At 38.8% G+C, this 27,249-nt stretch overlaps 1 protein-coding gene across 1 annotated transcript in view; it reads left to right on the plus strand.

Moving 5' to 3' along the window:
- The window catches only part of OTOGL (otogelin like), a 201,962-nt gene that overhangs the window by 30,776 nt on the left and 143,937 nt on the right, over positions 1–27,249 (plus strand). Inside the window, 9 exon segments of the mRNA XM_043968164.1 lie at positions 3,579–3,685; positions 4,299–4,424; positions 10,053–10,161; positions 11,479–11,525; positions 12,047–12,192; positions 13,568–13,691; positions 18,279–18,456; positions 23,581–23,705; positions 25,639–25,848. Of these exon segments, the coding sequence (XP_043824099.1) occupies positions 3,579–3,685; positions 4,299–4,424; positions 10,053–10,161; positions 11,479–11,525; positions 12,047–12,192; positions 13,568–13,691; positions 18,279–18,456; positions 23,581–23,705; positions 25,639–25,848 (1,172 nt within the window).

Below are 27,249 nucleotides of genomic sequence, written 5' to 3' on the forward strand. Positions count from 1 at the left end.
GAAGAAGTGTTCTTTAATACCTGAGCTATTTTCCAGCCTCCATCAAGGAAAGCAGAAGGAAAATTATGACGAGGTCTGAAAGTATCAGAATAGTTCTACTGGCGTGACTGCGAGGGAGGGGCAGGTCACTCTCACTGAGGTATTGGATGAAGGAGCTACCACTTCTGTTTGCCTTGGGGCTCTGACTTGTGGTCCCTGTTCCCAGAATGGTTCTTTCAGGGGATTCTATGATTATGTAAATGGAACCCAATAATGTCAGGGATGGTAAATGTGACAACCAATTCACTGGCTCTCGTCAGTCTCCCTTACCTTTTTAAACCAGGTAAACTTGATATATTCATTCATTCAATCATTCTTTTTTCATCAAAGAAGCATTTGTGGTCTACTACATGTGAACCAAGCAGAGCTCGGGGGAGATGCAAAGTTTGAATGACACACGGTCCTTATCAACATATGGTTTATGGTTGAGTAGAAAGATAAGGCATAAATACCAATGATTGTAACACACACCATTACATTGTACATTCTTTAGAAAACATAGAATAAAGAATTTGCTTCAAGAAGGAGATTGTGCTTTATTCAGGCAATTAAGAATAATTAGGATTACACTGGGGGAAGAAGGGGATTGAGGACTTTGCAGACAGGTGGTACACTGGATACTCTGGACTTGGAGTCAGGAATACCTGAATTCAAACCCTGCCTCAGACATTCACTACCTGTGTGACTGTGGATAAGTCACCTAACCTCTCTCAGCCTCAGTTTCCTCATCTATAAAATGGGGATAATAATAGCACCTACCTCATCAGGTTGTGGTGAGGTTCCAATGAAATAATATATGTAGAGTACTGTTCAAAATTCTATAATCTCCCTCCCTCCCTGCTACCACCATCGCATGCTGACTATAGTTCAAATTCCTTACCCTACCACTCAAAGCCTTTGACAGTCTTACCAGTCTTCCTGATTTTATCTCATTCTACTCATTTCCAAGTATTCAATATTCCAACCAAACTTACTTCTTTATTGTTCCCCACACATGACCTTTGCCTTTCCTGTCTCCATGCCTTTGCTCAAATTATTCTCGGTGCCTGGAATATCCTTCTCTACTACTTTGTCTCTACCACCAGTTCTTCCAAAGGTCAACTCATGTCACATAGACCATGTATCTTCTCTAATCCTCTCAGCTGGTAATGAACTTTTCTACTTTGGACCCTTCTAAAACGCTTATCATCTTATAATTTATATACAGTATCTTACACATATGTATATTATCGCAAGGGCCAAGACTGCCCTATCTAAAACTTGTATCTTCCCCAGCCTCTATTACAGTGACCTTCACACAATAGGTTCTTAATAATTCTCAAATTTTATTTTAGATTTAATTAACATCATCTTCTTTATTAGATGTCAATACATGAAACTATTGTTTTGTTTCCAAATCATTCCATTTTAAGCAAAGATTTTCTTTTATTCTCCAGCTCAAATATATAGAATTGTCTAACTTTTTATTTTTGCTTTGTTGATAAACTAGCACCTATAAAAAAATGAACAAGATCACTTTCTAGGTTGGATCAGTGAGTTAGTATTTAGTGGATTCATGACTTAGAATTTCATGAGTTATTGTTAGGTATTAGTATGAATATTGCCAGGATAATCAGAGCTGTCTGGGTTCCTGGAATCTCATCAATACAAGCTTAAATTGTCTAAAGAAGCTGGTTTTTTTTTTTTTTTTGTCTTGGGAATTAGTCTCAGTTTATTAGATTTTCTAAGGACTCTCAATTTGTCTGCCAAGTCATCATTTCTAATGAAACTCAGTTAACTGGCCCATTTAAACTACAATCTCTGGTTACAATAATTCAAAATCCCATACTGTTTGAGAGGGTAACTTGATAATAGGTATGTTGAAAGTGTTGAGGCCCACGAATATATATATATATATATATGAATATAAATATAAATATATATATATATACACACACACACACACAACATCCTTAATGTTGTTCATCTGTAAGACTTTGTCCCTATTCTATGGGCTTCATCCTGTGTGTTGAAAGAAAAAAAGAAAAAAATATTTTACAATACCAATTTTAGAGATTTTTGTTATACCAATATTTCAAGAATTAGCACATAATTTCAGTTTATTTATCAGAGTCACACAATGCTATTCAAAGAGGGATAGTATGGCATTGCGGATAGATAGCTGGCCTTGGAACCAAAATCTATAGTCACATTCTGTTGATGGCACATACCAGCTGTGTGACCTTGGCCAAAAATAAAACCTTGTACTTTCCATGATCTTCTACATTCTTTTTTTTTTTTTTTGTGGACAATGAGGGTTAAGTGACTTGCCCAGGGTCACACAGCTAGTAAGTGTCAAGTGTCTGAGGCCAGATTTGAACTCAGGTCCTCCTGAATCCAGGGCCGGTGTTTTATCCACTGCTCCACCTCTGGGATCTTCTACATTCTTTAAGACTAAATAGGGGGCAGGTAAGTGGCACAGTGGATAAAGTAACAGTCCTGGATTCAGGAAGACCTGAGTTCAAATCTGACCTCAGAAACTTGACACTTACTAGCTGTGTGACCCTGGGCAAGTCACTTAACCCTCATTACTCAGAAAACAAACAAACAAACAAAAGACTAAATAACAGAGCAATTCCTGATATGCAGTAGAAAAGGAGTCCTCTCCCTGTGAGGTTCTTACCCCAGTAAAATTACAGGTCCAGACCAAAATAAAAGTTAATAATAGCTTTAGTAATTTATAACTCCTAAAAGTCAAAACTACATTTGAGATGTTATTTTTAAAAATCTGAGAATTCTTTGGAAGCTTAACAGAGTTAATGTCCCAAGGAATCAAATCATAGTATAATGGACTTTAAAGGACTATCTGAATTGCTTAGTTTTGCTATAGTTTTGTACTGATGATTGCTCCAATAGATGAAACCTCAGGGGCTTGTAAATGCTTTCAATTCACAGGTTTTTGTTGAAATGGAACTTAGTTTGTTACACTGAAACTTAAACAACTCAACAGGATAGGCATAGTGAGAAATACAAGGCTGGGGACAAAAATTATTAGAATATTATTAGAATACCTCTTCCGATGGAAATGAGCTCATACCTTTCCACCCCCAAGAATCTAGAATTCAGAGGTTCTTAACTTTTTTGTTTATTTGCCTGGTTAAGCAAGTCAATCTGGTAAAGTCTATTGACTCCTTTTCAGAATACTATTTTTAAATGCATAAAATACAAAGAATTACAAAGAAAGGCAACAATATCAACATGCAGTTATAAAAGTATTAAAAAAATTAAACAAGTTCTCAGACTTCAGGTTAAGAACCCCTAGTCCAGATTGCAGAAGGACTCTACAGAGAAAGTCATCAATGTTAATTTTGTATGTCTTCTGCACTGAAAGATACACTTGGTACTAGAAGAGATGAACACATCCTGTCACCAGTGAATATTGGAATTCCCACAAAGTGACTGGCGAGAAATAGAAGGAGAAGCCTAGTGGTCTAGAAAGGTCCAAGGTTTGGTCACTGCCTATTCTTTGTGTATGATTCTGCCTCCATTTTATTTTTCAGAACTAATGATGATCATACCTATTGCCGAGCTGCTACAGAGTATGCTCGAGCTTGCTCCCACGTTGGTTACCCCATTCAAGAATGGAGAGAGGACTTTCCAGCATGTGGTATGTCTTCTTCTTTTTCCAAGTCTGACTTTTTTTTTTTTTTTGATGTTTTAGGTTCAGTCAAAACAGAACTCCAACTACAGTGGGGACAATGGTGATTTGTCCTAGGGCATTGACATTTAGAAGGTACTCATAGATTCCTTAAGCAGCCTAGAAAGAACTAGAAAGTCATTCCAAAGACTGGTTAGCTAAAATAGGAAGCTATGATGACCACTTTCTGTAATGATCTCACCCTACCTCCCCTCCCCGCCCCCACCCCCAACCCACAGTTCAACTTAAGTGAATGCCTTTCATGGTCCATCTGATGCCATGCCATTTTCTCCCCCATGTGATATCTTCAATGGCGAATAAATACATATTTTATGCCATTTGTCCTGGGTACAACAACTCTTAGAGGGCTGCTCTGGGAACAAGAATTGTTAGCTCAGAGGGCTCAACATCGACTCTACTGAGTGTGCATTCTAGACACAGTATGAATAGATAAAAGATTTGATCTGACTATAGGAAATATAAAAGAGAGTTTATTGTTATACAGTACCTGATTATTCTGTCCTTTCTTTGGAAAAAGTAGGGAATACAGTTGTTTGACACCTCCTCTGCTTGAATATTTCAGCTGATAAATGTGACGATAGTCTTGTTCATCGGGATTGTATCAGCTGTTGTCCACCCACCTGCACTTTTGAAAAAGAATGCCTTGGGAGCAATCTTCATTGTCTCGATGGATGTTACTGTCCTGATGGTGAGTGTCTCCATCAAATTAAAGCAACTTAGTAGAGTATAGAGTGTCTGACCTCAAAGGAAGGGATGGTCTCAGGAAACCTCCTTGGTCTTTGATTATGACTCATAGCTCCTGGAACAATACTTACTGAAGGAGTTTTGGTCACGAGTGTTTAGCAGAAGATGAAGTGCTTTGCAAACTTCTCACTGAATTCAGGTGCAAAGATATTTTGGATGTCACTCAAAGAAGAGAAACTTCTTTCATTGGGTGTTGAAAGACATGTAATTCTTGATGTAATCATTGGAGCTGCATCTCTGCTTTAAAATTAAAGTAAATTTGAAGAGAAGGTAGAGAAGCAAAGCCAAGCCTATCATAATACTTTGATTCTCATTCCAGATTTAATATTTGCTTGCATATTTAATAAATATTTGCCTATTTATACTTAAGGAGATTTCCCCCTCATGCATTGGCTGACAAATAGATGTAATCTCTCTCCATAACTCACCTGTACCTCATTCATAACTGGAGCAAATTTGCTATTTGATCTCAGCTAGCACCAACTTCTCCTTCATGGTAATTTTTATAATCACAGATGTAGCATCCATTATGGCTCACTCTACCAACTCACGTTCCCACGAGGATCCCCATGGAACAATGACTATTACTGTCCCTCAGGGTTTTCTCCACCCCAAACCATCTTTCAAGGCTCTGTCTATGTTCAATGAAGGCTTCACCAGTGACCCCATCCCTAGATTTCTTTCCCTTTTTATTATGGTAGTTATAATCTGTATCATACTAATTAGTTCTACATATTTCTCTCTACTTGTTTCATTCCATTCAACAAATCTTTATGTAATAATAATAACTGACCCAGGGAATGGGAAGCAGCATAGTACAAAGGAAGAGTGATGAGTTTGGAGTTAGAAAACCTGGGTTTGAATCCCAGCTCTGCTACTTCCTCTCAGGGTGACCTTGGCCAGATCATGTCATTTCTTTGGGTCCCAGCTCCTCATCTGCAGAATGTGGCTTAGAGGTCTCTTTGTTTCCACTTCCGTCCTGCCCTTCCAACCAATCTTTTCCACCTTTCTTTCTTTCTTTCTTTCTTTCTTTCTTTCTTTCTTTCTTTCTTTCTTTCTTTCTTTCTTTCTTCATTTATTTATTCATTCATTCATTTATTTGTTTATTTGTTTATTTATTTATCTATTTATTTATTTATTCATTCATTTATTTATTTATTTATTTATTTATTTATTTATTTATTTATTTATTCATTTATTTATTTATTTGTTTGTTTGTTTGTTTGTTTGTTTATTTTAGTGAGGCAGTTGGGGTTAAGTGACTTGCCCAGGGTCATACAACTAGTAAGTGTTAAGTGTCTGAGGCCATATTTGAACTCAGGTACTCCTGACTCCAGGGCCGGTCCTCTATCCACTGCACCATCCAGCTGCCCCTAAGATGTATGCTTCTTAAGGGCAAGAACTGTTGTGCTTTACTATTTGTATCCCCAGTGCTTTGCGTGGTGGCTGAAAAAAAAATAGTAAAAAGCCCAAGTAATTCTTTCGCCTTCATTTTTCCGGCTCTCAATCCACCATCCAAGGCTGCTTTGAAGTTTGCTAAGTGCTTTACATACATCATATAGCTCCAGCTCCCCAGCAACCCTGAGAGGTAGAGGATAAGGGTTTTCTGATTCCCATTGTATAGATTGGGAAACTAAGGCTCAGAGCTGTAACACGAATCGTCTGTGGTTGCTCAGTTACTAAACGTCGTACATGGGATTTGAACCCTGGTTCTCATGGCTCAAAGTCAATGACATTACCCAGTCTATCAAGCTTTTACCTCAACTATACAGTAAATTCCAAAGTCAGGGACTGAAGGTTATTAGCACTTTCCCTTGTCTTCCCCACAATGCTCAGCTCAGTGAGCACTTTTTAAATTTTTTTTTTTTTGGTGAGGCAATTGGGGTTAAGTGACTTGCCTAGGGTCACACAGCTAGTAAGTGTAAAGTGTTTGAGGCCAGATTTGAACTCAGGTCCTCCTGAATCCAGGGCTGGTACTCTATCCACTGAGCCACCTAGCTGCCCCTACAGTGAGCACTTTTAAAGCACTCAATATGTTTGATTCAGTGAAAGTCTGAAATGTGGTGCCCCAGAAGAGATACTGTAGATTTCTAGATCCTCCACTGACTAGCTGTGTTATACCTCGGTTTCTTCTTCATACTTCAAGGATCTCTAATTCTATCACTATAATCCTATCGACCCAGACTCCTGTATAATCAAAGAAAATATTTGTTAGGCACTGATGATGTGACAAGCACTGTGGTAAGTGCCTGGAATACAAATTCAAAGGGACTCCCAAGGAGCTTGCTTCCAAATAGGGAGAGACAACAGATACAGGGAAGTGATGGTGAGAGAGAGAGGTGTTTTGGCTTTGGAAACCACAGGGATCCTTAAAAAATAGTTTGCGGGACAGCTGGGTGGCACAGTGCATAGAGCACCGGCCCTGGAGTCAGGAGGACCTGAGTTCAAATCCGGCCTCAGACATTTAACACTTACTAGCTGTGTGACCCTGGGCAAGTCACTTAACCCTAATTGCCTCACCAAAAAAAAAATAGTTTGCAAGAAGAAAACTCCAACCCCTTTTTATGTTATATGGGAGTAGTTCACTCTAGCTGTGTATTTGTTCATTTATTTGCCATCAAAAAGCATTTGGCCTACGAGAGAAGAAGACTATCATATACTTGAATGCAGAATGTTTACAATTCTTTGTAAAACTGTAGATTATTATCCATTTGTATATGTCAGCCATTGTTATAAAGTATGACCTGCATTTTTTGAAATTAAATATAATTTCTGCTTTTGACCTTTGTAGCTATGAATTTGCATCTAAAATTTATTTTGCCAGGTGGAAGCAGAGGGGAGTTGATTGACAGGTCCTTTTAAGTAACAGTGGCAAAGTTGATATGATTATGGCAACAGCTGGAAGAAGTTAGGAAACAAGGAGTAGGAGTCTTTAAGAATTGTTACACTGGGGGCAGCTAGGTGGCGCAATGGATAGAGCACTTGCCCTGGAGTCAGGAGGACCTGAGTTCAAATCTGGCCTCGGACACTTAACACTTACTAGCTGTGTGACCCTAGGCAAGTCACTTAACCCCAATTGCCTCACCCCCACCCCCCAAAAAAAAGAATCATTGCACTGGAAAAATTTCTAAAGGTCTTCCACCTAGTAAGATAGTCAAGACTAAAGATACATGGTTTGTAATAGATCCTTCTCCTAGGGCCCCTTATTTTTTATTTATTGTTTTTAGGGGGGCAATGAGGGTTAAGTGACTTGCCCAAGGTCACACAGGTAGTAAGTGTCAATTGTCTGAGGCTGGATTTGAACTCAGGTCCTTCTGAATCCAGGGCCAGTGCTTTATCCACTGTGCCACCTAGGTGGCTCCGGGTCCCTTATTTTTGATTAGATCTTCTCTTTTCTTCATCACTCTTGCCACTCTTCTCCTTTGGGCAAGTCAGCCAATATTTATAATATTTATAATATGCTGTATGACAAGGCAGCAGATTAGTTACTTATCCCTAACCTTGTTGCCTTGTAATGTTCAGAGTAAGTCTTCTCTTGGGTTAAACAGAGAAAGGACCTTGTTGATGCTCCGCACTTCTCAGTATAAAGACCATGCTCTTATGTTGGCCTTTGGTGGAGTGGTGATTTATCCTTGGGGAGAGATTAGAGGGTTTGTCAAGGAGACAATGGACACATAGTCAACCTGAAACTGCTCCAGATCCCCTCTCTCTGACTTTGCACTCACTACCTTCCATGCCTTCAATGCTCTTTCTTCTCATTATCTGTCTCTTAGAAATCCTGGCTTCCTTCAAGGCTTAGCCAAAGTGTTACCTTCTCCAGGCATCCTCTCCTGCTTCCCTTAGCTACTAGAAGTTTTCCCTTTAAGGTGGTCTTCCATCTATTCTGTGCATATCTTATATATGCCTATTGATTTGCTTGATACCTCCCATAATGGAGAGTTAGCTTCTTGGGACAGGTACTGTTACTGATTTTCTTTTGATCTCCAGGCCTTATTAAGTACAGTGCCTGGAGCATAGTACTTAATAAATGCTTGTTGAATAAAATATTAACGAGTAGATTACAGTAACGTATCACAAAGATCATAAACAAGGATAAGGTTTGATTTACACCAAGAATGTAGGGGTCGATATTAGGAAAACTATAATAAGCATAATTGACCATATCAATAACACAAACAAAAAAAAATCATATGATTATATCCATACAGATACAGAAAAAGCTTTTGACAAAATATAATACCCATTCTTATTAAATACACTAGAAGGCATATGAAGAACTGGAGTTTTTATTAAAATGATAAGTAGTATCTATCTAAAACCAAGAGTGTGTATTATCTGCAATGGAGAAAAACTAGAAACCTTTCCAGTGATGGAGTTGTGAACTGATTCAACCATTCTGGAGAACAATTTAGAACCATGCCCAAAGGGCCTTAAAATCATGCATGCCCTTTGACTCTACAATATCACTACTAAATCTGCATCCCAAAGAGATCGAAGGAAAGGAAAAGAACTCATATGTCCAAAAATATTTATAGCAGTTTTGTGTGTGTGTGTGTGTGTGTGTGTGTGTGTGTGTGTGTGTGTGTGTGTACGCGTGTGTGGTAGCAAAGAATTGGAAACTGAAGGGAGGCTCATAAATTGGGGAATAGCTAAACAAGTTGTGGTATGTGATTGTGATAGAATATTACTGTGCTGTAAGAAATAATGAAGGGGGGGGCAGCTAGGTGGCTCATGGATAAAACACCAGCCCTGGATTCAGGAGGACCTGAGTTCAAATCTAGCCTCAGACACTTGACACTTACTAGCTCTGTGACCCTAAGCAAGTCACTTAACCCTCATTGCCACACACACAAAAAGAAATAATGAAGGGGATGATTTCAGAAAAAAAAAACAGCCGGGAAGACTTATATAAACTGATATAAAGTGAAAGGAACAGAGCTAGGAGAACATTGTATATAGTAAAAGCAATATTGTAATGATAATCAACTGTGAAAGATGTAGCTAATTTGATCAATATAATCATTCAGGCTATTCCAAAGGAAATATCTTCAGAGAGAAAACTGATAAATTCTGAGTACAGATTGAAGCACATTTTTTTTCACTTTATTTTTCTTGCTTTCCCCACTGCTCCCCTCCCCCTGCAGCATGGCTAATGTGGAAATGTGTTTTGCATGACTTTATATGTCTAATGAGTATTGCATTTCTTGCCTTTTTATTGTGTGGGGGAGAGGGAAGATAGGAGAGAATTTGGAAGTGAAAATAAAAATTTTAAAAACTAAAACTGTTTTTTTTTTTTTTTTGGTGAGGCAATTGGGGTTAAGTGACTTGCCCAGAGTCACACAGCTAGTAACTGTTAAGTGTCTGAGGCCGGATTTGAACTCAGGTCCTCCTGAATCCAGGGCCGGTGCTCTATCCACTGTACCACCTAGCTGCCCCAAAACTAAAACATAAACAATTCTTGTTGATGGATGGGTTGATTGAAATATGACCAAGTGAAATGGTGTGAGGCAGAACTCGAATGCTTTTTGGTCTTGATTTTAAGCACTATCTTTAAATATATGCTTACACACAGGCCTCATAATGGACAATGGAACTTGTGTTGCCTTGGAAAAGTGTCCCTGTAGTTACCGTGGATTATCCTATTCAGTTGGTTCAATAATTGAACAGGAATGTTCTGAATGGTATGTCACTTTTTATTTCTATTTTTTTTTTCTGGTGGGAAGATGGAAAATCTTGCCTATTCTCCAAATCATAACCAATCATGGGGCCTGTATGCAACATGACCACATCTGTCTTTTTCCCTCAATACTCCCCAACTTCGCCCCATCCCTCTGCTGTACAAAGCTTCCAACCTCCACCCTTTCCCCTCTTCTAACCCTTGGGTTCTCAGATACCACCAATGGCAGCTGTTCAAGAGCTGCTGGGAAGATTCTATTCCATATCCTCTCTCATACTATCAAAAGTGACTCTCAGATGGGAGTCTCTTTGTTATGGGGGAAATGATCTGTGAGTAAGTCTTGCCTCCCCACTTTTCAGTTTGGGTAATTTACATGGGATGAACAGAGATGTATGAATTATGCCTGGGTTCTAGATTTCATCATAGCATCTTTCCTCCCATCTTCCAAATGTTCATATTACTGTCAAAATCACCATCTTTTCATTCACCCAGCTCTTCATAACTTCATTGTCATCACCTTGATTATTTGTTCTACCTCATCTCATATACCCAATCAGTTGCCAAATCTTGTCTGTTTTATCTCCATATCCTTTGTATCTGTCCCATTTTGTCTGCTCACACAGCAACCACCAAAGTTCAGGCCCCTATCACCTTTCTTCCATACTAATGCAATAGGCTCCCAGTTGGCCTCTCTTCCTCAAGTCTCTCTTTTCTCCAACTCTTCCTCCACTTAGCTGCCAAAATGATTTTCTCAAAATTCAGGTTTGACCATGCCATTCCCCTTCTCAATAAACTCTAGTGGTTTCCTATTGACTCCTTTTTTTGTTTTGTTTTGTTTTTTTGTTTTTTGGTGAGGCAGTTGGGGTTAAGTGACTTGCCCAGGGTCACACAGCTAGTAAGTGTCAAGTGTCTGAGGCCAGCTTTGAATTCAGGTCCTCCTGATGTGCTCTATCCACTGCACCACCTAGCTGCCCCTCCTATTGACTCTTGTATCAAATATTTCATCCTCATATTATCTTTTTAAGATTTCTATTTATGTATATTTTATAAAGTACATAATTATCAGTAGAATAGTGGACAGAGGTAATTTACAAATAAGTATATACATATTAGGGGTGCATCTTCAAAACTCTTTTTTAATGGATGGGATGGGTAGTCACAAAATTTTGACAACCACTGCTCTGGGAAATCAGTTTATTCTTTCTAAGATTTTTTTTCTAGCTTGGCTTCCTTAAAATCTATCAATATTCTTTTCTGAATATTAATCAATATAATATTTGAACAGATATTAACACAATATTCTGAATTGTGTCTCATTCAGTGTTTGCGTTGGTGGAACTTGGAATTGCACAAAGTTTGATTGTCCAGGTAACCTTATAGTCATTAACTTTTCCACTGAACAATTTTCTCTAAAAATAGAAAACAGATCAATTCTAAGAAGTGGATGGTACTGACTTTGTGGAAAAAAAAAACATTGACTGAATTTATGTACAATCTGTCCCTGATAGACAAAAGGGCAAATTGTTGTGGTGATCTTAAAGAAATTAAGAGGGATGCCAGAATTGAAAAGTTAGACTACAAACCAGAAATTAGGATACAACCAGGGAACATCAATTAAATGAAATATTTCACTTGGTTCCCTGACAACATATTAGAAAGTTGCAATGGGTTGTGAAATGTAATAAGAGTAGTGGGAAATATATCATTTAATGAATTAATAAAATTGGACTGAATAATTTGGGAATTTGTTCCAGAAAAATTGTCAAAAACAGCCAACTTATCAATTAACCTACTGAACAATTAGCCTTTCAATAATCAAATTATATGATTATTATGCCCTGATCTGAGCAGTTTTTATTCTCTCTATCTACCTCCCTTTTTATTTTTAGTTGAGTGCTCAGTGGTTGGTGATTCTCACTTCACAACTTTTGATGGTCGACATTATACGTTTTTTGGTGTCTGTCAGTACATTCTTGTGAAAGGGACTGGGAAAGATAAATTCACAATCACTCTACAGCAGGCTCCTTGTGATGAGGTAAGAACGACATCTTAATTAAAAATCAAAATTACTATGCTACTCAAAGATTTCAGATGACAAGACATGTAACCCAACCCTGGTAACAGAAGTCAATGGAAGTTTTTTTTTCCTTGACTAAGTGAGTAAAGTGATATAGAAACAAATCCATGTGGCATAAATAATTATATTTTTTCTTTGTAAAAGTGATTTCTGTCATAGTTTTTTGAGCCTTTCATGCTTGCATAAGAGAAACTGGTATTTGGTTACATTAGAACAGGTGTGTTAAAGAGATAAATTCTTTTGATGACAGGATATGAGGCATTTCTTAATGTACTAGAACATTTATTTTGTATAGAGTTTCTTGAACTAATAAATATGTAAATAATTTATATTGGAAGAAACTGAGGGCTTTTGTCAACCTCTCTAAATTTGATCATGACAAATTTCTGGCTCTATACACCCCACACTTAGCACAGTGCCTGGCACATTAATAATAATAATAATAATAATAATAATAAAACTCTTAATGAATACTTGTGGACTTTTAGCTTTAACACATAATCTTACTTAATTTAATATTATGTGTTCATAATAAATAAAATAATAAATTCAAGTACTAAAACAATAATGAAATAAAAAATAAAACAATAATTTCAAATAATAAAAGACTGCATTTATGATAATAAATGTACACTCACATAGCGATTTATAGTTTAAAACATGATAATATTATTTCATTTAGATTCTCACAACAATCCTGTGAGATAGGGAGGCAATTGAGTTTTATCATTTTTAAAAAATGTATGTCAGAGGTTAAATCTATTTTAGAGGTTTAAATGTTAATCTTTCTTGTTTTCTTTTGGCTACTGTGTGTGTGTGTGTGTGTGTGTGTGTGTGTGTTTCATGTACCACCTACATTCATTTTGAAATGTGCCTGCCCTTGGGGGCAGCTAGGTGGCACAGTGGATAAAGCACTGGCCCTGGAGTCAGGAGGACCTGAGTTCAAATCCGGCCTCATACACTTAACACTTACTAGCTGTGTGACCCTGGGCAAGTCACTAAACCATCATTGTCCCACAAAAAAAAAAAAAAGAAAAAGAAAAAAGAAATGTGCCTAGCCTCAATGCACTTTATACTACAAAAGGAAGTATTATGGGGACACTTTACAAAAAAACAGTCCTTATTTGCAAGTTCTATATTAAAGATGCCAACAAGCATTTATTTGCCACTTATATGTGCTAGGCATTAAGCCTGGGCAAAAGACTTGTGAAATGGAAGGTGTAATTATCACTTTGATTGCCCCCTTTTATTCTACGACTGCTCTTGTGCCAAGGGTGTGCATTTTCGTTAATTCTTTTACTCCTTTTTGGTCAATAATCTATTTTCTCTTTAGAACCTTGACTGGGCCTGCCTGCAGTCAGTAGCACTACTTCTTGAGGATGATTTTAACAAACAAGTGATTCTGAATAGAGGAGGCGAAATCCTCACAGGCCCGAACCAGGGTTTTAATTTGAATGGTAAGGAACACTCTTTAAAAATGTTTTTGATTAGGATCACATTGGGAGAACACATGTGTGTTTTCACATCTCCTTTGGTTTCTGGGATAGCCCTTCCACCTCTCTGACATGTAGAGCCATCCCTTAAATTCAGCACAACTCATGAAAACATCAATCAAGTTCCATATCCATCATCCCCCACTTCTGCAAAGAAGCGAGGGAGGTACATTCTCATGTCTTTTCTTCGGGGTTAGGCTTAATCATTATAATTACATAGCGATCACTTTCAATTTTTGTTGTCACTTCCATTTACACTGTGGTAGTAATGATATACAGTGTCCCATAGGTATTAGGGCAATTTTAAGTTATTAAAACTTAAAACTTAATGGCTTCAAAGCTCCTTAAAACTCTCTCTCTCTTTTTTTTTTTTGGGCAGGCCAATGAGGGTTAAGTGACTTGCCCAGGGTCACACAGCTAGTGTCAGGTGTCTGAGGCTGGATTTGAACTCAGGTCCTCCTGAATCCAAGGCCAGTGCTTTATCCACTGAGCCACCTAGCTGCTTTAAAACTCTCTTAAGACTGGGGGCAGGGGCAGCTAGGTGGTGCAGTGGATAGAGCACCGGCCCTGGATTCAGGAGGACCTGAGTTCAAATCCAGCCTCAGACACTTGACATTTACTAACTGTGTGACGCTGGGCAAGTCACTTAACCCTCATTGCCCCACAAAAAACAAAACAAAACTACATTAAGAGTTTTTTGAATACCTTGTATATTATTTCCTACTTTAGCTTTACTCCATTTTTCTTGACTTCATATAAGAGGAACACTCGTAATGATAATTTTTCTCATGATAAAGTCTCAGAGAGTGCTTTGTGTATTGAATGTAAAGAACCTAGGCAAGGAAGTGGTGTGGTGGATAGAGTATTGGTCCTGGCCTCAGAAAGATGTGAGTTCAAATCCATCTTCATAGACTTACCTCACTGCGTTGTTGTGAGATAAAATGTGTAAAGTGCCTGGTACATAGTAGGTGTTGTACAAATATTTATTAATGTTATCCAGGCTTGGCATCCTGAGATCCTTAAGTATCAGGGTAGTAGTGAGAATAGAGAAAGTGAGTCAAAGATGAGAGAGATTGAAAATGGACAGGACTTGGTTCCATACCTGGGATATTGTCCACTCTCCATACTGCCTCTGGCATCCCTACTTAATCTTCTACACTATAGTTCTCATTTGGTGATTTTCACACCCTTTGGGAGATTGTGACAATGGTCCAAGGGGTTCATACTAAAAACTCTTTAATGATCCTATAAGCCCTAAATAACTGCAGAATATTATCAGCAGTTTGGGGGGTCACCACGCATTTTGTTCTTGCTAAAAAGGGGTTTGAAGAGCAAAAAATGTTGAGAAACAATGTATTACACCTTACTGAGGCTCCAGCATTTCCATAAAGCTTTCTGTGACCATTCTGTCCCATAGGAGTCTCTCTTGTTTCCAGATGATTAAAGTACTTATTGTATCACCCATTTATGTATTTAATTTTTTTTATGTGGGTATGCCTTGCCTATCCAACTCGACTATAAACCCTGAGGATCCAGTTGGCTATGATGGAAGTGGCACTGACCTTGGAGTCTTTGATGATTCCAGTTTGGATCCAGCCTCAGATGGTTTAGACCTATGTGACATTAGACAAGTCACTTAAACCAAGGCATCTGTAAAATGAAGAGGTCGACCCAGATGGTCACTGAGGACCCTTCCAGATTAGATCTATGGTCAAAGACATAATATTCTGCCTTTTTGATTCCCTCCAGTGTCCACCAACCACCACAGTTCACAATCAATACATATTTGTATAAATATAATATGTGTGAAGGAGGAGGAGTGGAAAGTGACTGCAAAGTCTTGAGCTCAAGTGATTTTGAAAATGAGAGTACCATTTACCAAGTCAGGGAAGTCAGGAAGAAAAATAATAGTGGAGAAAGAGGAGTGCTGAGTTATACTTTGAGTATGTCAAAGTTGGGGTACTGTCAAGACATTCCAGAGGAGCTGTCCAGCAGTCACCTGGGGATGCTGCACTGAGACTTGGGGAAAAGAAGGTAACAAGATGGAAACGTAGTCAGCAGTATATAGATAACACTTAAAAGTATGAAAATAACTGAGATTTTTAAAGGAAGGGCCTTATGGGGAGAGCAAAAGTCAGTTGACAAGCATTTATTAAGTGATTGTTATTTGCTAGGACTGAGCTGGGTATGCAAAGACAGAACTGAATTAGTCTTGCCCTCAAGAAACACACATTCTGTCATGGGAAAAAAAGATATACACATAAAAATATATGTAAAATCTTACAAAGTAAATAGAAGATAACATCAGGAGTGGCTGGGTGGTATAGTGGATAGAGCACTGGGTTTTGAGTCAGGAAGACCTGTGTACAAATCCCACTTCATATACTAACTAGCTGTGTGATCCTGGGCATGTCACTTGATTCTGTTTGCCTCAGTTTCCTCATCTATAAAATGAGCTAGCAAAGGAAATGACAAACCTCTCCAGTATCTTTGCAAAGGAAACTCCAAGTGAGGTCACAAGGAGCCAAACATGACTGAAAAATGACTGAACAACGACAATAACAAACTTCAGGAAAAGAAAAGCAGAAGGCAAAGGACTTTGGGGAATGTCTGATGCTAGCCCTGTATTTAGGCTCTGTAGGAAGAAGAGACAACATGTATCATCATGAGAAGACCAGCCTTCAGAGATTTGGATTCAGGTCCTACCCCTAACACATGTGAGGTGGGAGATGATTGTCATGTTACTATCTCTGTTCAGTGTCCCAGGCAAATCTCCCAGAAAGTAGTTTATAGATGCTGACTTGTCAACCAGCAACACAAAAAGTGAATGTTTGGGACTGTCCCTACCCCACCACAAAAAAAAGAGCCAGAGATGGAAATAGAAGAGAATTCAAAAGAAAATGATATAGTTTAGGTTCATGGAAGCCATGAACATGAAAGCACTTTTTATATTTATAGTTAATACAAATTTCAAGTGTATAAACTATACTTGGCTTTATGTTTATGTAAGAATGAGTTGCTGTTAATTGAGTACAAATTGATTTTTTTCTTAATGGAATCTTTTTTTAATGTACTAAGAGAATTTATTATTTAAAGAACAATCACCCCTCAATTTTTTTGCCAATAAATCTGAATGTTCTTGTACTTGGTTACAAATGTGGGTTGGCTATTTTTAAAAAATAGTTCTCTCAGTCCGGGAAAGATAAAAATCTGATTATTACTACTCTACTACAGTCTGGTCTAGTTTAGAGCGTGAAATATCATCTCAGTAAACCCTGGGATTAACCATTAAGCTTGTTAATAGACAGTAGTTAACCAGATTCACAGAATCCACAAAATCATAGAAATTGAGGTTTGGAAGAACTCTCAGGTGCCATCTAGTCAAACCCCAATACATAAGGTACCATATTATAATTTTTGTTGTTGTTCGGTCATGTCTGATTCTTCATGACCATATTTGGGATTTTCTTGGCAAAGAGTTGTTTTGTCATTTCCTTCTCTAGTTCATTTTTCAGATGAGGAAACTAAGGCACACAGGATTAAGTGACTTGCCCAGTTAGGAAATGTCTGAGTCAAATTTGAATTCAGGAAGATGAGTCTTTCTGACTCCAGGACTGACACTTTATCTACCGTGCCACCTAGTTTCTTTCTTTCTTTCTTTCTTCCTTCCTTCCTTTCTTTCTTCCTTCCTTCCTTCCTTCCTTTCTTTCTTTCTTTCTTTCTTTCTTTCTTTCTTTCTTTCTTTCTTTCTTTCTTTCTTTCTTTCTTTCTTTCTTTCTTTCTTTCTTTCTTTCTTCCTTCCTTCCTTCCTTCCTTCCTTCCTTCCTTCCTTCCTTCCTTCCTTCCTTCCTTCCTTCCTTCCTTCCTTCCTTCCTTCCTTCCTTCCTTCCTTCCTTTCTTTCTTTCTTTCTTCCTTCCTTCCTTCCTTCCTTCCTTCCTTCCTTCCTTCCTTCCTTCCTTCCTTTCTTTCTTTTTTTGTGGGGCTATGGGGGTTAAGTGACTTGCCCAGGGTCACACAGCTAGTAAGTGTCAAGTGTCTGAGGCTGGACTTGAACTCAGGTACTCCTGAATCCAGGGCCGGTGCTTTGTCCACTGCACCACCTAGCTGCCCCCACCTAGTTTCCTTTTACAATTGGTTGTTCAGACTCTGCCTAAAGCCCTCCAAGTTGGAGGAACCCACCAACTTTCAAGGTATCCCATTCTACTTTCGGGCAACTCTAAATTGTTAGGAAGTTTTTTTGTTTTTGTTTTTTTTTCTCCAACACTAAGCCTAAATTCTAAGTTAGTCTGGTACCAAGTCATAAGTAAGACACCAGACCCAAGGATGATACCATTACTTCTCTGCTCTAAGCTAAGGTGGAGCCTAACCTTGATCCTTACACTTCCAGAACTCTAGATGTCATATATTTGGTCACTTCACAACTCAGGAGAAAAATAATTGTGCCTGAGACCTGGAAATATCTCAAATCATTCCTAGAGGTTCTTGGGAAATCCTGGAGGGTTGTAGAGCTGAACTACACAATCTGATTTATGTGCTTTTTTCTTGTGCAGGACATGTTGAAATTCGAAATCTGTCCTCTTTGTTTATTGTTCTGAAAACTAGATTTGGTTTAAAGATTACATTTGCTAAAGATGGGGCAAGACTTTATATTCAACTCAGTACTGACTGGAAGAGAAGAACAATGGGTCTGTGTGGAACTTTCAATGGGAACATAAGGGATGATTTCATGTAAGTATTATCTTTGCATCATTAACTTGAGTCTAGTGACTGATCTCTTGTAGGACGAATTATTGACTCTAGGTCCTCTAATAGGTGCCTGTTACACTAATAAACAGGGTATCCTAAAAGTCTTATTGTGATTTAAATTTTTTAATAATTTAAAGCAGTACTAAGATTTTTAAAGGATACCCTACATACACACGTGTGTATATGCATATGTGTATGTATATATGTGTATGTATGCACACATATATGGAGAAAGATTTATGGACATAAACACATATATACATGCATATACACATTTTTGTGAGAGCAGGTCCTTGAGGTTAGGAAGACCTGGGTTCAAATCCCACCCCTGACACAGGCTGCATGACCAATTAAGCCCTTGGTGCTCTAAGCAAGGTGCCAGTTTACAGAGTTCCCTATTCCAATGACATCACAGGTCTGCTCACCATCTCTACCCAACATAATAACAATTTTTCTAAACAACTTTTTTTGGTCTCACAGTTACTTTTGTTTCTGACTGCTGTGTGTACTTTATAGACATGGAAAACACCATGTAATCGTCAGAGTTTTTAAGCAGTTTATTGACAAGTATTCAGTGAGCACTTATTTCTTGTCCAGTACTGGGCTAGGCACCCTGGGTCCTACAGAAGACTTAGGACAAATGACCTCTTGCTATTAATGATCTAGGTTGGGGGAAGACAAGACTATTAATCAAAAAGCACCTTTCATGAGTGAGGAGTTGTTATAGGCATGCACTGATATATAAAAACAACCAGAATTTAAGACTTCCTTGAAGGACCAGGTATAATTTTGTGTCAGTTGACTTGCCTACTCCTTCTAGGGCTAAAAAGTAAACTACTTTGCTTTCTACTAAGTCCTAAGCACAGAATCATAAATTTAGAGGTGGAAGAAACCATAAAGATCATTTAGTCAAATCTTCTCATTTTCAAATGAGGAAACTGAGTCTCAAGAAAGCTTTGTGACTTGCCCCTTGTCAGAGGCTAAACTTGAATTCAGATCTTTCCTACTCCATAAACTTCATTCCACTTGCAACACACTGTAATCTTCATTGTGATATAGTAGGAAACCCACATTCTGCCAAGCCACGGCAGGTCTTATCAGTCTAGGACCACTGCATGCATAATCCTAGTGCCTAGGTATTTATATCTCTGTTATTCAAGGACTAGCCTACATAATATCCTAGATAATGGGCCCATTTCCAGAAGGTTGGTCACCAAGAGATGATCCTTCTTTTGGCCTCAAGTACTCATGAAACTATAATGCAGGGAGGGGTAGTGAAGTGTGCCAATGGAGGGAGCACTCACACTGAGGAAGTCATGGAGTTCTTTTTTTTTTTTTTTTTTTTTTTAGAGAGGCAATTGGGGTTAAGTGACTTGCCCAGGGTCACATAGCTAGTAAGTGTTAAGTGTCTGAGGCCGGATTTGAACTCAGGTACTCCTGACTCCAGGGCTGGTGCTCTATCCACTGCACCACCTACCTGCCCTTTTTAATGGAGTTCTTTATGTATTAAAGTATGCTACGTGGCAGCAGAGATATCCTTGGTGATGCTTACATATATGTCCAGGATCCAAAATGGTGTCTTCCAAAAATGTTTTAAAAGACAAATAAAGGTGAAGAGGGAGGAGAGAACTTAGGGGTAAAACCTCTAACCTTGGGACACAAAGTCTCATAGATGAAGAGTCTTTAGGATATAACTCTATTGGGGGAAGGCAGAGACCCCAGTATACATGGTCCCTGGGCCAGAAACTCTAGGACAATATGTTTGTTTGTTTGTGGAGCAGTGAGGGTTAAATGACTTGCCTAGGGTCACACAGCTAGTAAATGTCAAGTGTCTGAGGCCAGATTTGAACTCAGGTCCTCTTGAATCCAGGGCCAGTGCTTTATCCACTGCGTTACCTAGCTACCCCCTCTAAGACAATATGAAGATGTTTCAGAGGAGGCCGCCACTGGGCGATGGAGCCAGTTGGGACCAGGTCAAGCAAGAACTTACCTGGAGAGCAACTAACACGAATGCCATCAAGTAGTTTGTATTTTAACTCATTCTTCCTGCAACATGCAAGACATACTGATTGCAACCCTTCACAGGTCTCTTCACTTTGCTCTAGGCAATTCTCTACGACTACTAAGCTACCTAGAAGGTGCTATCTTCATCAGTAGAGGGAGTTTCCTTCTTTAGGAATTCTCCAATGAAATCATAGGTTCAGTCCTGAGCCTTTCTACTATCTCTGCTAGCTAGATGTTAAGCTGAAAAATGTCTGACTCTTGAGCAAATCTGAGTGCTCCCAGAGATCCCTCTATTTTGGAATCCTAGGGATAGGCCCAAGTTACTCAACCTTAGTTGGGGTATGTCATATGGCATTATGCGTTCTGAAGTAGTTGGATGAGGGCCCATGGAAGACATGGGACTTCAACTAGCCCTTGAAGGATGGGTAGGATATGAATATTTGGGAATTACATTCCAGGCAGGGGGAATTTAATGAGGATAAGAACTAAGGAAAAACTATCTTTTATCTTGCCATCTAACAGTTGCGAACTGTAGTAATTAGTTAATAGTATTTTTGTATGGGAGGGAAAGAAGAATAAGAGGGGAATAAGTATTTCTATAGCACCTACTATGTTCTAGACACTGTACTAAATACTTTTCCCAAATATGACCTCATTTAATCCTCACAACAACCATGCAAGGCAGGTGTTGTGACTATCCACATTTTACAGTTGAGGAAACTGAGGCAAACAGAGGTGAAGTGACTGCCCTATGGCCAGATTTGAATCCAGGTCTATCTGAGTTCATGGCTATAAGACAAGGAATATGACAATCTCTGAAAAATTTTAAATTTCTCAGAGGACAATGGAGAGGAGCATGCTGAGTGTTAATAAATCTCCTATTCGTAATAATTTCTGTATCCTGAATAACAGAAGTAAAAATGTCATCAAGGTATTATGTGCTAATTAAATTAGAAGAGAAAAGAAGATGGGCTGGACTTGTGGCAAAGGTGAGGGATGACGACAGATGGATAGCCAGAGTGGACCACTGATATCCTTACAATGTCAGGTGCAGTGAAGGAAGGTTTCTTGCACACTGGGTGTAACTGTTGTGGTGAACTTACCAGAAGACAAACATGAATCACAGGCTTGGATGGGTTGTGGACTACGTTATCAAAGGTCCATTTGAGTGTATGAATAATGCTATAGTAATAATGATCATGGACATGCTATTGACTGTCTCTTTTATCTCATTTCAGATGTAGTTCATTCAATTTTCATATTACTAATTAAGTTCTGCTTTTAGCGACAATACTAACATTTATTATTACTCTGTTTATACAACAGAAATGCATTGAGTGACATCAAAAAGATGATTTGGATTCATTTTTTGCTCTGATGTGTGTCAGAATAGGTTAGCAGTTAACACTGACTAGAGGGCAGAACTGCCTACTTAATTCTAAGGCCTCAACCTCTTCCATGTGCAAACAATCAAAAGTTATGTCAACGTGGTACATTATTTCAGGGGAAGAGATGGCTTGCAAGCATTGTTTAACTTTCTGGTATTTGAAGTCAAATTCCTTTGCTTCACAAAGAATCAGTGTGCTATGGCAAACAACGTCGAACGGACAATTTTAATCACTTGAAAATTGCTTTTAGGTGGTTTATTATAGTGAGTCAACAATGGAAATGGTGGTATTTATCCTTTGAAAAGAAAAAAAAATAAGGTAATAAACTCTGTCTCTTAAACTTTTCATTTATTCCTAAGAGCATTGAAATGAAATATGATAGGCGAAACTCAAGGGAATTTCTCCCAGCAACCCTGACCCTACTCTACTCCTCATCCTGGTTAGATCTGTCACATCTTTGAGTATTAGGAAAGTAGGAAAGATAAAAAGTCTAGAAAAGGAGGAGAAATGGAGAATAGAAGTCAAAGGTGTGTGTGTGGGGGGAGGGGGAATATGGGGCAACATTCTAGAGTCATTTGCTTGCAGGGGTGTGCTGGAATTCGCTCAAACCCCAGAGCCAACTGTTAAATTTTTAATGTGAGCATTTATACCTCAGAAATTAGCAAATGGTATAAATTGGGGCTGGACTGATTGTTTTGTTGATTGTCTAGGCATAGGAAAGTGATGGAGAAAATGTTCATCATGCAGATTTAACTTAAAAGTGTGTCATGTATATTTTTTCTTTGAGAGCTAGTTGTTAAACATTTATTAGTACATGACCACCCATTAGAAATGGGAACAGGGAATTTTAAATGCTGGAATATGTAAAAACAGCTATATTTATATAGCACCTACTATTTATTTGCCAGGCACTGTGCTAAGCACTTTACAAATATTATCTCATGTGATACTCACAGTAGCCTTGGGAGATAAGGTTATTATTATCCCATTTTACATATGAGGAAATTGAGGTAAATAGAGGTTAACTAGCACAATTAGTGCCTGAAGCCAGATTTGAACTCAGATCTTCCTGACCCTAAGCCTCCACTATATCCATCGTGCTACTAGACTACCTGAAATACTACTCCTTTTGGCTCCCTTCTGCCTAAACACATTGCAATGAGAGATTCTTTCTATGTAGCTGTAGTTGAATTGTACCAGGTTTGCAACATCTGATTAGTTGGGACTGACTTGAGCTGATGGAAGAGCTAAGATATATCTGACTATAAAGTTTATTTGTAATTGCAGAGCTAACTCCAATCAGTGGGTCACAATCATGTAAAGAGCATTGTGCCTTGGTAATATTGGCCATTCAGTTAACAAGCATTTTAAAGGACCTACTACATGCCAGGCACAGTGCAAAATGTTGGGGGGGGGTACAAAAAGGGCAAAAGCCAGGTGTTAATATTGGATGAGAGTGTGGATTTGTTCCTTTTGAGGATGGCCTTGAGCATTAGAAGAGGCACATATCCTTTAAATTTCAAGGCTTGGTCAAGAACAATGCTTTACATTACAGCTCATTCTCGGCAAACCTAGAGGATGGACTAAAATCCCCTTCTTCCTTCCTTCAGAAGAGAGGCATACAGAAAAGAGGGGAACCCAAACCGAGAAGGAACAAAGAGGAGAAATACTCATTAGCCATCAGATAGACCTTTCCTATACTTTTCTTTTTTAGGTCTCCAGGAGGTATGATTGAAGGGACCCCGCAGCTGCATGGAAATGCATGGAAAGTTTCCTCAGCTTGTTTTGCACCTGTCAGAGTTCCTCTGTTAGACCCATGTAACATCAACCAAGAAAACAGTAAGCCTTCAGATGAGGATATAACGTTGGGGGATTCTTCTGGGCATTAGCAGCGTATTGGGGCTGAACTTTAACTGAGTGGTGAATTTCAATTCTGTTTTTCCATAGTCACAGTCAAAACAATTGCTGCTACATACACTTTCATTCTTGAAAATAAGCCCCTTGAAAAGCCCACTGGGAGAAAATGACTGCTTTTCATTTACTTTATATTCATAAGTTTGCCCGGTTTTTGTGTGTTCAAGAGTGTATTATTCACCCCCTGACCCTCGCAAAATGCCCCGATACAATCTCTTACATTCACAGTTGGAATATGTCAGTCCTGGGAGACCTGCCATATTCCAACTGTGGTTCCCTTGTATTGCAGCCAAATGTACAAATACCTGGCTGTGTGTCTTTCTTGCCATCAGATAACAGGTCCAGACTCAGAGCATAAATAATGGAGGAATGATCAGGTCAGCAAGGACTCTGTGACCTCAGCAAGCCTTGTGAGACCCAGGATGCAGCCGACTGAAGTGGTTTTATCTCAGCGCTCCAATTTGGAATGTCTGGGCAACCCACATGCCAAGAATGTGTGGCTCTGCTTCCCTTAAAGGAAAGGCAGAAGTTGCAAATAAACACTGCCTATTTGGCTATAGATGGGATTTCTAGGCTCTTTATAGAGTCATTTGATGTAAAATGTATACTGTTTATGTATCTACATATATATTTACACATACTTAAATATTATGCTTTAAAATTTTATCATTTCATCTGTGGAGTATAAATATGTTCCTGTGGTTTGCTTCTAATATGCTGGTAATATTGACTGCACATCAAGAAGGGAGCCAATCTATTTTGCTCTGGATTTTGTAGTGCTGTTTTGTGGATGCCTCTCTGGAATTCTACGTGTTAAGTATGGATCTACCCAACAGTATAGTGGAAAGAATGGCAGGCTACAAATCAAGTTCAAAGAATCATAGAGAGAGCTAGAAGGGAACTCAGAGGTCATATAGTCCAACACCCTTATTGTTGTTGTTGTGTCGTTCAGTCATGTCTCGTTCTTCGTGATCCCATGGACTATCCATGGGTTTTCTTGGAAAAGATACTGGAGTGGTTTACTATCCTCAAGAGAATGGCTAGGTGGCACAGGGGATAGATGCTGGGCCAGAGTTAGGAAGACTCATCTTCTTGAGTTCAAATCTGGCTTCAGACCCTAGCTATGTGACCCTGGGCAAGTTACTTAATCCTGCTGGCCTCAGTCTCCTCATTTGTCAAATGAACTGGAGAACAAAATGGCAAGCCACTCTAATATCTTTGCCAAGAAAACCCCAAATGGCACCCTGAAGAGTTGGACATGACTGAAATGACTGAACAACAAAAACCTATGTAGAAGACACTGTGCTTGGTGTTCGGGGTACAAAGACAAAGAAGAAACAGTCCTTGACTGCAAGGAGCTGACATTCTCCCGAAGAGTATATAGCATGGAAGAGTGTGCTAGTAAATGTTTAATAAGGGACTCTTTGGGGGGGAAAAAGCATGCATGACACACTTTTAAGTTTAATCCGAATGGTTAACAATTTCCTATCACTTTCTTAAGTCTAGACAATCACCAAAACAATCAATCAAGTCCTGATCTGTAGCATTTTCCAATTTTTAAGGTATAAATACTCATATGGGAAATTTTACAATCTGCTCTCTCAAGTTGCTATAAAGCCATTTTGAGCACACCATTGACATGCAATATAACACACAAAGAGATGAGTAGATGCTTTTCTATCCAAAGTAACACAAAGCAATTTCAAAGGGGAAATGACACTAAAAACAAAGGAAAAGAGAAATACTTCAAATAGGAGGTGGCCCTGGGGCTGGGCTTTGAAGGAAGCGAGAGACTAGGAGGAAATGCTGTTTTCTGGTTTATGATAAGAATTATGAAAAAGGATGTTTTCTTTCCTAGTTGGATATGCCGCTCACTGTGATGTCATCAATCAAGAGCTCTTTGCTCCATGCCATGATGCTGTCAGTCCAGGATTATACTATCAGCTCTGTCGTTTTGATGCATGCAAATGTGGAAGCAGCTGCTTATGTAATGCCCTGGGGCACTACGCCTATGTCTGTAGCAAGCATGGCGTTTTCATTGATTTCCGGGCTCATGTCTCATTCTGTGGTGAGCATTCCTTTTCTCAAAATTTGAAGGGGTGTCAGAGAAAGTCAGCAAATTTGGAACAACTTTGTGTTAAGGAAAGGTATGGTGTAATTAATGGTCAGTTCCTTTTATGCAGTAAAAGGGGAATTTAAACTTCTTGTCCCTGTAGTTGCATGTCAATAAAGAGGCCCAATACTGAAATCATAATAGCAGCGTGATATATGAGAGATAACTTCCAATTATTTCACAAATCAAATTTGTCATGGGTAAATTTTGTTAAATCTTCTCACATTAATCGTAACAGTATCGAAGTGAAATTTAGCAAAATCAGGATGGCGGGGTCTCCATTAGGTGGGAGCTCAAGAGCTAATTCTGAGAAGCCAACCACATCTGTCTAGTGTACATCTTTTTATCTTCTCCACAAGAAGAGTATGAGAAACTTTATTTAAAAGCCTTGCTAAGATCTAAGAAAATGAGCACAGCCGCCCAAATCGGGGAGACCTGAGGGATACCCTCACAGATGTGAGAGTTAGAAAAGCAGCCATCTAGTCAGACTCACACATGAAAGAAATCCTGGCTACCACTTATCAGACAGGTGGTCATTCATGTCTTGCTTGAAGACTGCCAAGAAGAGGGAAGCTGTCATCTCTCAAGGCCCCCCCCCATTGCACTTTGGGAGAGCTCTGAATTGTTACGAAGTTCTTCCTGACCATCAAGTCTAAGTTTGCTCCTGCAGCTTCTAAATCCTTTGCTTCTGATTCTCTGAGGTCAAACAGAACGCGTCCCATTCCCCTTCCCTCCAAATACTTGAACACAGCTATGAAGGTATCCCAGAATTCTGTTCTGACAAAACTTCCCTGGTTCCTTCAACCTACCCCATAGAAATGACATTGACTTAAAGTCCTTCCTCACTGTGGTTGCCCTGCCCTGGCCACTTTCCAGCTTACCAATGTCTTTCTCAAACTGTGGTGCCCAGAACTGAAGACGATGCTTACGATGAGGTTTGAGGAGGGCAGGATTCAGAGAGAATATCACCTCTTCAGTCTTAGAAGTTACACCTCTTAATACAGTCCAAGATTACAATAGGTATTTTATTTTTGACCATCACGCATGGGGGTTTGGAGTCCACTAAACCCCTCAAATCTTTTCCTGAGAAAGTTCTGTCTAACCATATCCTCCTCCCCATCTCCTAGTTGTAAACTCGAATTTTTGTACCTAAGCGCAATTCTTAACATTATTGAATTTCTATTAAATTTCATCTTATTCAATTCTAGCCAATTATTTTAGCCTAAGATATTTTTAGATCTTGACTCTTCCATCCAGTGTATTACTTATGTCTTCCATCTGTAAAGTTGATGAGCCAGTCATCTCTGCCTTTATCTAAGTCACTGATAATAATCTTAGAGAGAACCAACGTCAGAT

Source organism: Dromiciops gliroides, chromosome 5, assembly GCF_019393635.1.
Source record: "Dromiciops gliroides isolate mDroGli1 chromosome 5, mDroGli1.pri, whole genome shotgun sequence".
In the NCBI taxonomy this organism is placed as follows: Eukaryota; Metazoa; Chordata; class Mammalia; order Microbiotheria; family Microbiotheriidae; genus Dromiciops; species Dromiciops gliroides.